The sequence below is a fragment of the Pseudophryne corroboree genome, chromosome 6 (genome assembly GCF_028390025.1).
Source record: "Pseudophryne corroboree isolate aPseCor3 chromosome 6, aPseCor3.hap2, whole genome shotgun sequence".
NCBI classification, from domain to species: Eukaryota; Metazoa; Chordata; class Amphibia; order Anura; family Myobatrachidae; genus Pseudophryne; species Pseudophryne corroboree.
Genome location: NC_086449.1, coordinates 828542448 through 828555419, shown reverse-complemented (window position 1 = coordinate 828555419; position 12972 = coordinate 828542448). Strand labels below are relative to the sequence as shown.

Here is a 12972-nt window from a genome sequence, read left to right as displayed (position 1 = left end):
ATAGCAACAGGCACAGGTCACGTATTCCCTTCAGAAAATAATGTGAAAATTAAATTTGCGCTGCACCCTGGGAAACACCAAGTTACATGACGTCAATGGTGTCGTAACGCTAAAAGCCTAAATGTACTGGAAGTTCTTATGAGGCATTCTAAGGGGGAGATGCACTAAACCGTGGAGAGAGATAAAGTACCAGCCAATCAGCTGCTGACTGTCATCTGTCAAACAGCCGGTACCATGACAGTTGGGAGCTGATTAGCTAGTACTTTATCTCTCTCTCCACTTTATCTCTCTCCAAGACTTGTGGAGGCGACTGCGTCCCCAAGCGTCTCACATCGCGTGCTGTCTGATTATATTATAATGTGACAGCTGATCACACGGGATTAGTTGCACAGGATCGCCGGTACCCGGCAGCGGCTAATTTCTGTCACACCTGAGGCATTACAGCGAGAGGCGGTGGAGAGGGAGGGATACATGGAAGTGATGTTCCCGAGTGTAATGACTGGCGTTGCCTAAGGCTGTGTTATGGACGCTAGATTGTCAGCCCTGTGTGGAAGGTGCACCGGGTATGAATGCACCAATGACCAGGAGCCAGACAGGATGAAGCGAGGCAGAGATAATTCCCGTGTGCCTCCGTATTGTACTATTTGTGTCATTCCCGTGATTTATGTTCTGACCTCTCCTTCCAGCGACACCGAGCTGACGACCGGCCCCACTTTGTGATCTAAAGATATCTGGTCTGTAATGACCAGAGACATCAGTCCAGGGGAGGGGGGGGGGGGGGGGGGGGAGGCTGGCGGGGAGCCGAGCGCTCCGTCTGATTCGTTCCAGGCCCCATCTTCTGTCCTTTATTGGCGTCCGCTGAAGCATAAAATAATTCTCCGCTAAATTTAACAAGATTATGTGGAAAGCTCAGGCCTTGAAGGCTTTCTGTGTGGGCTCTGCTAAATGCCAGGACAGCCCAGCACACATACGGTTCTGTCACAGAGAGCCTCGCCCGTCCGTCATGCTGACACATACGGCCCTGTTCTGTGATAGATCAACGCCTGGCGGCAGGTGGGGTGCGCAGAGCCTACGCTTACACCCAGAAACGGGGATAAAAGTCAGACACGTGTCCAGTAATAGAGGGAATTACAGGGATTCTATTTGTGCTTTACATGTCCAGTAGGCGTTACATCAGCTTCCGTCATTCCAGACCTTTGTGACATCATGTCCCAGCGGGTATGGGACCGAAATGACCTTTGACCCAGGTCTTATTAGGACCTGTCCAAATTTTGATTTCGGTTCCAGGGTGTTGGTCGGTCCAGTAACCAACATCACTGTGGACTGCGGCCTCTCCACCTCTTTCTGAGCGCGCTTCTGGTGTTTTCCAATGGATAGTGATCCCCCCTGGTAATGCCGGTTACTTGGTAGTTGGGATGGTGGTTAGCGTTATCGTTTCACATCCATGAGGTCAATTCCTGTCCAAGGCATTATATGTGTGTAGTTTGTATGTTCTCTCTAAGTTTGAGTGGGTTAGCATTACTGCCTCCTAGCCTTGAGGTCAACTCCTGATTATATGTGTGCTGTTTGTATGTTCTCTCTGAGTTTGAGTGGGTTATCATTACTGCCTCCTAGCCTTGAGGTCAACTACTGATTATATGTGTGGTGTTTGTATGTTCTCCCTGAGTTTAAGTGGGTTATCATTACTGCCTCCTAGCCTTGATGTCAACTCCTGATTATATGTGTAGTGTTTGTATGTTCTCTCTGAGTTTGAGTGGGTTAGCATTACCGCCTCCTAGCCTTGAGGTTAATTTCTGGCTATATGTGTGGAGTTTGTATGTCCTCCCTATGTTTGTGTGGGTTTCCTCTAAGTGCTTTGGCTTTCTCCCACACTCCAAAAACTCACTGGTTGCTTACTTAGATTCAGATGAAAAATTAACCGCAGTGTGTACGTGTGTATCCGTCTGATAGGGAATATAGATTGTCAGCTCCACTGGCTCAGGGACTGATTAATGACTGAAATTTACTCTGTAAAGCGCTGCAGAATATGTGTGCGCTATATAAGTAACTGGTAATACATAAACAGAACTTATGGGCCCATTTATCAAGTCTTGGAGAGTGATAAATAGCATAGTGATAAAGTACCAACCAGTCAGCTCTTCACTGTCACATTACAGGCTGTGTTCGAAAAATGACAGTTAGGAGCTGATTGGCTGGTACTTTATCACCGTGCAATCTATCACTCTCCAGGGCTTGATAAATCTGGCCATATGTCTTCTTACGGGATAGTTCTGAAGATTCGCTCGCCATGTCCTAGCAATGCAGAGGGAAGGGAGACACTGCACCCATGTAATGTGTCACCCGCACAGGGAGTCACCCGCACAAGGGAGTTACCCGCACAGATGGCGGAGCAGCCTTGGTCGTATTCAGTGGCATTCCTCAGAAGGTGGACATACAATGTAGTGGTGCGACCAGTGGTAAACCGGGTACATTACTAGGTAGCATAGATTTTCCCCTACTTCCAAAGAATATAAAATGCTTCCAGGTGGGTGATCCCTACTTTTCCAGCTAGGGCTGTGTATATAGGACAGTGATGGCTGCCTGCTATTATCCCTTCCGCTCTCCCTTGCAGTGAGTATGCCGACCAGCGAGACGGAGTCTGTGAATACCGACAACGTGGGCAGCGGAGACGTGGAGGAGGAGAGCTGCGGCGTACGACTGGCGTGAGTATATCTGACGTGGGACACTGCGCTCATTCACCTGCTAAGGCTATAACCAATGACACAAGAGCGTTAATGGAATATGATTTATAATTCATCCCCCGGTGCGTGATCACATGTAATAATTATTGTTCTTAATGTTTACGCTGAGTTCCGGTGAGACGGAAAGTGCGATTCAGTATTGCCTCTAACCTATTTACTTGTGAGCCCAAGATATACCGTAACTCTATATAGCGCTTCTGATGCAGCGTTGTGCTATTAGGGTGGTTTTCATGCATTGCGCTGTTACCAGTACAATCTACGGTACCGGTATTGCGCCTTCCTGCAGGAGAGACATGGCTGCAGCCACCTACTGTATGGCCATTAGGTGGGTACTTAGTGATCTCATGACTGCTATATATCATATACTGTAAATGTTCTGCAATCAATAGTTCCTGTAGATATTGAAAGGTCTATGACGGAGGTAGTCACATTTTATGGCCCTCCGATGGTGGGGGAACTGCAGGGTGTGCTGGGAGTTGTAGTTCTCCTGAGGCTGGAAAGCCATCTGCTAAGTGTAGGCGGTATCTGATAGCTATCCATCAGTCTATATGGTGAGTGTTAACCAGTTGCGTCGGCTCCTGCCGGCTCCTCGCCATCATGTGTGTTGTGAAGTAAGCGGCAGGGAGAAATGAGCTCGTTGTCCTGTAATTGAGATGAATAACGCCAGCGCTGACTCAACATCATTTCTCTGTCTTTCAGGCACAGGATTTCCAAGTCTAAATTTAGGTAAGAATCATACTTCAGCTCAGCGTGGAGACGGTGTGACAGGCAGCTGCTCCGTCCAACCTCCGCTGCGCCTGCAGACCTAGACCCGCTGCTCGGCGGCGCCACGTGGGCGGGGCTGAGTGTAAAGTGGGTGGTACTTGGTATGCTTTGGGCGTGGTCTAAAGAGATGCAACACCTGTTTCACTGGCACCAGCTCTGCCTAATAGCTGTCAGTCTTACCTCTCTGGCTACATTGCAGTGTGGCATTATTAGGTGACGGAGGGAATTGGGTGCGGTACGATTATCCAGTGCTAATATCTGAAGGGGTGCAGCCCCGGTAACTGAGTCCCTATCCAAGACCCATAGAGGGACAGACCCTGATTGTGTAATAAATACTCGTCCTATGGGGGGATACTGGTGAGTCACAGACGGCGTCTGGCAGAAATCGTGCACCAAGGCCACAAAAGATTTATATATTGTATATCTGATAAATAAAAGTGCGTTATTGCTAAATGGAAAGAAATGCACGGCACCAAACGTCTATGGGGTAAAGCAAGAGCAAGTACCTGTACACCTGGACTAACAATACTGCAATGCAAGGGGGGCAAATACATGTATGTGTTTTGCATGCAGGGTAAATACTGGCTGCTTTGGCATGTAGACCACAAATGCTGGACAGCTTTATTTTTACTCTGAAATTTAGATTTTAGTTTGGACGCATCCCTCTTAGATCTAATTATCTTTGTGCACAGTTACACCTGCCCCCTCCTGCAGTGCAGCATGGTGTTCCCCGGGTGTACAGTTACACCTGCCCCCTCCTGCAGTGCAGCATGGTGTTCCCCGGGTGTACAGTTACACCTGCCCCCTCCTGCAGTGCAGCATGGTGTTCCCCAGGTGTACAGTTACACCTGCCCCCTCCTGCAGTGCAGCATGGTGTTCCCCAGGTGTACAGTTACACCTGCCCCCTCCTGCAGTGCAGCATGGTGTTCCCCAGGTGTACAGTTACACCTGCCCCCTCCTGCAGTGCAGCATGGTGTTCCCCGGGTGCACAGTTACACCTGCCCCCTCCTGCAGTGCAGCACAGTGTTCCCCAGGTGTACAGTTACACCTGCCCCCTCCTGCAGTGCAGCATGGTGTTCCCCGGGTGCACAGTTACACCTGCCTCCCTCCTGCAGTGCAGCATGGTGTTCCCCGGGTGCACAGTTACACCTACCTCCCTCCTGCAGTGCAGCAGGGTGTTCCCCGGGTGTACAGTTACAACTGCCCCCTCCTGCAGTGCAGCATGGTGTTCCCCGGGTGTACAGTTAAAACTGCCCCCTCCTGCAGTGCAGCATAGTGTTCCCCAGGTGCACAGTTACACCTGCCCCCTCCTGCAGTGCAGCATAGTGTTCCCCGGGTGCACAGTTACACCTGCCCCCTCCTGCAGTGCAGCATGGTGTTCCCCGGGTGCACAGTTACACCTGCCCCCTCCTGCAGTGCAGCATAGTGTTCCCCAGGTGCACAGTTACACCTGCCCCCTCCTGCAGTGCAGCATGGTGTTCCCCAGGTGCACAGTTACACCTGCCCCCTCCTGCAGTGCAGCATGGTGTTCCCCGGGTGTACAGTTACACCTACCCCCTCCTGCAGTGCAGCATGGTGTTCCCCGGGTGTACAGTTACACCTGCCCCCTCCTGCAGTGCAGCATGGTGTTCCCCGGGTGTACAGTTACACCTGCCCCCTCCTGCAGTGCAGCATGGTGTTCCCCAGGTGCACAGTTACACCTGCCCCCTCCTGCAGTGCAGCATGGTGTTCCCCGGGTGCACAGTTATACTGGCCCCCTACTGCAGTGCAGCATGGTGTTCCCCGGGTGCACAGTTACACCTGCCCCCTCCTGCAGTGCAGCATGGTGTTCTCTGGGTGCACAGTTACACCTGCCCCCCTCCTGCAGTGCAGCATGGTGTTCCCCAGGTGCACAGTTACAACAGCCCCCTCCTGCAGTGCAGCATAGTGTTCCCCAGGTGCACAGTTACACCTGCCCCCTCCTGCAGTGCAGCATAGTGTTCCCCGTGTGCACAGTTACACCTGCCCCCTCCTGCAGTGCAGCATGGTGTTCCCCGGGTGCACAGTTACACCTGCCCCCTCCTGCAGTGCAGCATAGTGTTCCCCAGGTGCACAGTTACACCTGCCCCCTCCTGCAGTGCAGCATGGTGTTCCCCAGGTGCACAGTTACACCTGCCCCCTCCTGCAGTGCAGCATGGTGTTCCCCGGGTGTACAGTTACACCTACCCCCTCCTGCAGTGCAGCATGGTGTTCCCCGGGTGTACAGTTACACCTGCCCCCTCCTGCAGTGCAGCATGGTGTTCCCCGGGTGTACAGTTACACCTGCCCCCTCCTGCAGTGCAGCATGGTGTTCCCCAGGTGCACAGTTACACCTGCCCCCTCCTGCAGTGCAGCATGGTGTTCCCCGGGTGCACAGTTATACTGGCCCCCTACTGCAGTGCAGCATGGTGTTCCCCGGGTGCACAGTTACACCTGCCCCCTCCTGCAGTGCAGCATGGTGTTCCCCAGGTGCACAGTTACACCTGCCCCCTCCTGCAGTGCAGCATGGTGTTCCCCGGGTGCACAGTTATACTGGCCCCCTACTGCAGTGCAGCATGGTGTTCCCCGGGTGCACAGTTACACCTGCCCCCTCCTGCAGTGCAGCATGGTGTTCCCCAGGTGTACAGTTACAACTGCCCCCTCCTGCAGTGCAGCATGGTGTTCCCCGGGTGTACAGTTACAACTGCCCCCTCCTGCAGTGCAGCATGGTGTTCCCCAGGTGCACAGTTACACCTGCCCCCTCCTGCAGTGCAGCATGGTGTTCCCCGGGTGCACAGTCACACCTGCCTCCCTCCTGCAGTGCAGCATGGTGTTCCCCAGGTGCACAGTTACACCTGCCCCCTCCTGCAGTGCAGCATGGTGTTCCCCGGGTGCACAGTCACACCTGCCTCCCTCCTGCAGTGCAGCATGGTGTTCCCCGGGTGCACAGTCACACCTGCCTCCCTCCTGCAGTGCAGCATGGTGTTCCCCGGGTGCACAGTTACAACAGCCCCCTCCTGCAGTGCAGCATGGTGTTCCCCAGGTGTACAGTTACAACTGCCCCCTCCTGCAGTGCAGCATGGTGTTCCCCGGGTGTACAGTTACAACTGCCCCCTCCTGCAGTGCAGCATGGTGTTCCCCAGGTGCACAGTTACACCTGCCCCCTCCTGCAGTGCAGCATGGTGTTCCCCGGGTGCACAGTCACACCTGCCTCCCTCCTGCAGTGCAGCATGGTGTTCCCCGGGTGCACAGTTACACCTACCTCCCTCCTGCAGTGCAGCATGGTGTTCCCCGGGTGCACAGTTACACCTGCCTCCTTCTGCAGTGCAGCATGGTGTTCCCCGGGTGCACAGTTACACCTACCTCCCTCCTGCAGTGCAGCATGGTGTTCCCCAGGTGCACAGTTACACCTGCCCCCTCCTGCAGTGCAGCATGGTGTTCCCCAGGTGCACAGTTACACCTGCCCCCTCCTGCAGTGCAGCATGGTGTTCCCCAGGTGCACAGTTTCTTGCTTTTTGCTTTGCTCCCAAGACTGTATCAGCCGCTATACAGTATGTGTGGTTTCATGGTGTATGGGGGTCATTCCGACTTGATTGCTAGCTGCATTTGTTCGCAGCGCAGCGATCAGGCTAAAAAACGGCAGTTCTGCGCACGCGCGACGTACGGGCACAACAAACAATGTAGTTTTGCACAGGGTCTAGCGATGCATTTCAGTCGCACTGGTTGCCGCAGAGTGATTGACATGAAGAGGGCATATTTAGTGGCAACTGACCATTTTCAGGGAGTGTGCGGAAAAACGCAGGCGTGCCAGGAAAAACGCAGGCATGGCTGGGCGAACGCTGGGCGGGTTTGTAAAGTCAAATCCGGAACTGAATGGTCTGAAGTGATCGCAAGCGCTGAGTAGGTTTTGAGCTACTCTGAATATACACACACAAATTTTGTAGCCGCTCTGCGATACAACCGTTCGCACTTCTGCTAAGCTTAAATACACTCCCAGTGGGAGGCGGCATAGCGTTTGCACGGCTGCTAAAATCTGCTAGCGAGCGATCAACCCCCTATGACCGCAGCACTAAGAACCCCTGTAGCTCTGTTGAGTTTGCGGAGGGCACGGTATGAAGTCTGGGGTTTGGAGGGCACGTGACTATATAGGGCCGCAGGTAACCCATTCCCTCACTGCCTGGTGGTGTTAGATAACACAGTCACCGTCCCTCTTGCTTTGTATTTATTACATGAAAATTGGAATATTAAAAAAATAAAAAACCCGACAACCCTGTATTTAGGGCGTAAAACGCCCCATGGACAAAATGAATATGATCTGGTTTGAAACCGCTAACCCATAACACCTGTTAGTTACCCGTGCGTAGAGTGTAGACGCCCCAGTTCTGGCACTTTTGGTGACTTTGCACCATTTTTGTCACTTCCCCGTTTATTCCGAGGCAATGCCGGAGCGGAGACCTCCCCTTCCCGGCCACTTCATGAGCTCACTCGCTACTTGACGCGGGCGACACTGCGAGGAAACACCCGGCATCGCAGGGGTTATAAAACCCTCTCGGTACACAGTCATTCACGAATGTCAGCTATATTCACCAGATAATTACTGGCTGTACCAGATACTTAGCGCTAATTACAGACCTCCCACTCCGAGATCTGAGCCTGCTTAGCAACGCCGGCCTCAGTAACAATGGGCCGGGGTAATTGAGTGTAAAAGGGGATCTGTGATGTTTAATGCGTCTCAAGGAGAATTAATTTAGGTCAGTAGGGAGGTTGTGTTTGGCCTCGGATAACAACAAGAGCTGAATGCCAGTCAACGGAACGTTTTGTTACTTCCGTCACATTCACGGCCAGAGGGTCCTCCCTGTTTCGGATAAGGGGTCTTTTTTTTTATCCACGTGTTCCTTTTATTTTTACCCTTTTTATAATCACACGTGTCTTTTCCCAAATAATGGAACCTTTGTAACATAGCGAGAGGATATTATACCCCGGGAGTCCCATTTAACTCCTCGCTGGAATCACGTAACCGGCTGTATGCCGGCTTGTTGTCGCATTGATATGGTGGTAAAGTGACGAGGGAATTAAAGGGGATCCGGTCTGTAGGTCGACAGTAACTAGGTCGTCAGGGTCTCTAGGTCGACAGGTCAAAAGGTCGACATGAGTTTTTCACAATTTTTTTTCTTTTTTTTTACCTTTTTCATACTTAACAATCCACGTGGACTACGATTGGGAACAGTAACCCAAGGGGACACGGTGCACTAATTGGGGTTACCGGTCACTGGTGGTCATTCCGAGTTGATCGGTGCTGTGCTAAGATCATTCACACTGACATGCGGGGGGACGCCCAGCACAGGGCTAGTCCGCCTCGCATGTCAGTGCCGGCTTCCCCCGCAGAAGTGCAAAGGTATCACACAGCGGCGATGCCTTTGCACTTCAAGAGTAGCTCTCGACCAGCGCAGCTTTAGCGTGCTGCCCGGGAGCTACTTATCATTCCCCGGCCCGCAGTGGCTGCATGTGACGTCACACAGCCGCTGTGGCCCGCCCCCCGTTCGGTCCGGCCACGCCTGCGTTGGCTGGACCAAACCCACGAAACGGCGGCCAAACGCCGCCCTTCCGCCCCTTCCCGCCCAGCGATCGCCTATGCCTGTCAATCAGGCAGAGGCGATCGCATCCCTGCTACGGCCTTCGGCCGTCTGGCATGCGCCGTCGCACTACGGCGCCGGCGCATGCACAGCAGGGACCCGTTCGCTCTGATGCGTTAAAACGCAGTGAGCGAACGGGTCAGAATGACCCCCAATGTACGGAGAAAACGACACCCAAAAAAGTGAAAAAACTCATGTCGACCTTTTGGCTTGTCGACCTACAACATGTCGACCTAGAGACCCTGTCGACCTAGTTACTGTCAACCAATAGTGGTTGACCTAGTTACCGTCGACCTTGCATACTACACCTGAATTAATGTCTTCCCACCCTCAGATTACTCTCATTTATATGCTTGGATATACTCTCCTACAGTATATGTCCTTTGATACGGAATAAATCTTTTCTCCATATACTGTACATACGTGTATAATGCAACACATAAAACACCACCTGCCTGATGATATCAACGCAAGGCTGAAAAACTTAGGGGGTCATTCCGAGTTGTTCGCTCGTTATTTTTTTCTCGCAACGAAGCGATTAGTCGCTAATGCGCCAAGTAAATTTGCTATGCAGTTAGGTATTTTACTCACGGCATTACGATGTTTTTTCTTCGTTCTGGAGATCGTAGTGTGATTGACAGGAAGTGGGTGTTTCTGGGCGGAAACTGGCCGTTTTATGGGTGTGTGTGAAAAAACGTTACCGTTTCTGGGAAAAACGCGGGAGTGGCTGGAGAAACGGAGGAGTGTCTGGGCGAACGCTGGGTGTGTTTGTGACGTCAAACCAGGAACGACAAGCACTGAACTGATCGCACTGGAAGAGTAAGTCTCGAGCTACTCAGAAAAGTCTTTTCGCAATATTGCGAATCTTTCGTTCGCAATTTTGATAAGCTAAGATTCACTCCCAGTAGGCGGCGGCTTAGCGTGTGCAAAGCTGCTAAAAGCAGCTTGCGAGCGAACAACTCGGAATGACCCCCATGATTCCCTAGGCAAGATTTTGGCTGGTGCCCCCTAGCACCGCCGCTAGTTCTGCAGGAGATGCCTGGCATGAGTCAGCTGGCAGCTCTGTTAACGTTGGGCGCCTTTTGTTTATGAAAATGCATCTTATTTGCATTACTATGTGGCTAGGATGCACAAGCAGCTTCTGCTGATTAAAAATTATATACAGCATGCCTATATACTGTGTGCGACTGCGGCTGTATATGCATACGAAATGCTACATTACGGTGATTTCCAGGAATACACACACAGAATATAGGCAAGCCGCATATCATTTTAATCAGCAGAAGCTGCTGGTGCCCCTAAGCATACCAAATGCCCTAGGTATTTGCCTAGTTTGCCTATGCCTAAGGCCGGCTCTGGTGGAATGTTCCTCTACTCAAATAAATATCCCAGTATAACCGGGGAATATGTTATACTTATGTTGAGGATTTCTGGAAGATTAGCGCAGAGGGAGGGGCCAGGCTGTATTATAGACGCAAATGGCAGATTCCTTGTCTAACTGGGTGTTTCCAAACTTCTCTAGCCGTTACTGGCGTCGGTGGAACCGGTTTTGCCGGAGGAAGTGCAGGGCGGCCGTGAAGTCAAACGTGTTCTATTGGCTGGTGATATTTCTGGTGTTCCTGAACACGCTGACCATCGCTTCTGAGCACTACAACCAACCGGACTGGCTCACAGAGGTCCAAGGTGAGGGCGCAGCCGCACCGTAATGGCATAACGGCGACAGAGATAGGACGCACAGTAGGTCTTGCCAAGACAGGCGGCACCAGGTAACCTGCCCGCCTGAAGACATCTGCGCTCACCGTAGGAATCCCACCAGCACCCACTGGCCACCAAGTAAACAGTCCAAACTAAAAGTTAGAGCAAAACTAAGTGACAGTTTGAAACCTCATTGGGCGGTCAGCCTGCCGCGCCGCCCGCCGCTGTAACCGGTTGTTGCTGTAAAACTGCTCTGTTTGTGCTGACACATTGTATCGCAAGACTTTCCTGACTTATTGTGTGCGTGTAACGTCTCATTTCCAGACACGGCGAATAAGGTCCTCTTAGCGCTGTTTACGGCAGAGATGCTCCTGAAGATGTACAGTCTGGGGCTCCAGGCCTATTTTGTGTCCCTCTTTAACCGCTTCGACTGCTTCATCGTCTGTGGGGGGATCCTGGAGACCATTTTGGTGGAGACTAAGATCATGTCCCCACTGGGGATTTCGGTCCTGCGTTGTGTGCGTCTCCTCAGGATATTCAAGATCACTAGGTAACGGGGGTCTAGGGCAGGCGGTGTAGGTGGTGGTAAGGGGGATGGGGGGGGGGGGGGGCAGAATGAAATGGGTGTGTCTATCCTGAGAGTGGGTGGAGCAAGAGTCAAAGCAGGTCAGGGTGAGATGGGTGTGTCTATTCTGAAAGTGGGTGGAGCTAGAGTCAAAGCAGGTCAGTTTGAAATGGGTGTGTCTATCCTGAAAGTGGGTGGAGCTAGAGTCAAAGCAGGTCAGTTTGAAATGGGTGTGTCTATCCTGAAAGTGGGTGAAGCTAGAGTCAAAGCAGGTCAGTATGAAATGGGTGTATCTGTCCTGAAAGTGGGTGGAGCTAGAGTCAAAGGTCAGTATGAAGTGCGTGTGTCTACCCAGAGAGTGGGTGGAGCTGGTTTTAAAGTCACCAGATAGGTGATTTATGGAGAGATGTATCAAACCTTCTAAAAGAGGACAAGCTGAGGTCTTGCCTGTAACAACCAATCAGCTTCTAGCTAACATTTACCTAGTACATTCTGTAAAATGATAGCTAGAATCTCATCCCCTTTGGAAGATTTGATACACCTCACCTAAGAAGCGTCATCCTATATAATCCCTGACAGGCTTGTTGTGTTTGTCACAGGTACTGGAATTCTCTCAGCAACCTGGTGGCGTCCCTGCTGAATTCTGTGCGCTCCATCGCGTCTCTGCTGCTCCTCCTCTTCCTCTTCATCATCATCTTCTCCTTGCTGGGCATGCAGCTCTTTGGAGGCAAATTCAACTTCGACGAAATGCAGACCCGCAGGAGCACGTTCGACAACTTCCCCCAGGCACTACTCACCGTGTTCCAGGTGCCGCAGTGCCGCCGGATAATGCCAGCCGATGTCCAACGTGGCGGGAAAGGGACATTTCCTCACGGCTTTGCTTGCTTTTGTCTTCCTTAGATCCTGACGGGAGAGGACTGGAATTCTGTCATGTATGATGGGATCATGGCTTACGGAGGACCCTCGTTTCCCGGGATGCTGGTCTGCATCTTCTTCATCATCCTCTTCATCTGCGGGAACTGTATCCTTTAGCCGGGCAGATGCCTGGATTTCCTACACCCACCATAGTAAAACTTACAGAACTCCTTTGCAGCATTCGAAACTGTTTCCTTTTTCCGCTTGTAGATTTCGGCGCCCCCCGGTGGCGGGCAGATGCTAGTGACATTCCTGCTGCTGCCTAGTCTGTGTTCCTTAACACCTGAAACAGATATTCTCCTGAATGTCTTCTTGGCCATCGCTGTTGACAACCTGGCCGACGCAGAGAGTCTGACCTCCGCCCAGAAGGAGGAGGAGGAAGAGAAGGAGAGGAAGAAGCTGGCACGGTGGGTCTGGGGGCTCCTGGCGGAAATATCCTCAGCCCCTGAGTTCAGGTTATTTCGCCTTTGGAGTGTGACCTAGAACTCCCAGTGCAATAGATCTATCGATTCTGTCCCCCCCCCCAGAACGGCCAGCCCGGAGAAGAAACAGGAGAACGAGAGCTCCGGGAAGTCACCGGTGCCAGCCCTGGAGGAGAACAAGGAGAAGATAGAGCTGAAGGCGATTACAGCGGACGGAGAGTCCCCACCTGCGACTAAGG

The 12972-nt window shown here is 52.1% G+C and overlaps 1 protein-coding gene across 8 annotated transcripts in view; it reads left to right on the top strand.

The window, feature by feature from the left end:
• CACNA1C (calcium voltage-gated channel subunit alpha1 C) overlaps window positions 1-12972 on the top strand; it is a 510817-nt gene that overhangs the window by 321167 nt on the left and 176678 nt on the right. For all 8 annotated transcript variants that reach the window (XM_063929336.1, XM_063929333.1, XM_063929332.1 and 5 more), the window contains exons 10-17: window positions 2612-2702; window positions 3441-3467; window positions 10659-10819; window positions 11156-11381; window positions 11996-12203; window positions 12297-12417; window positions 12604-12718; window positions 12839-12971. In XM_063929336.1, coding sequence (XP_063785406.1) covers window positions 2612-2702; window positions 3441-3467; window positions 10659-10819; window positions 11156-11381; window positions 11996-12203; window positions 12297-12417; window positions 12604-12718; window positions 12839-12971 — 1082 coding nt within the window. The remainder of the gene's footprint in view (window positions 1-2611; window positions 2703-3440; window positions 3468-10658; window positions 10820-11155; window positions 11382-11995; window positions 12204-12296; window positions 12418-12603; window positions 12719-12838; window position 12972) is intronic.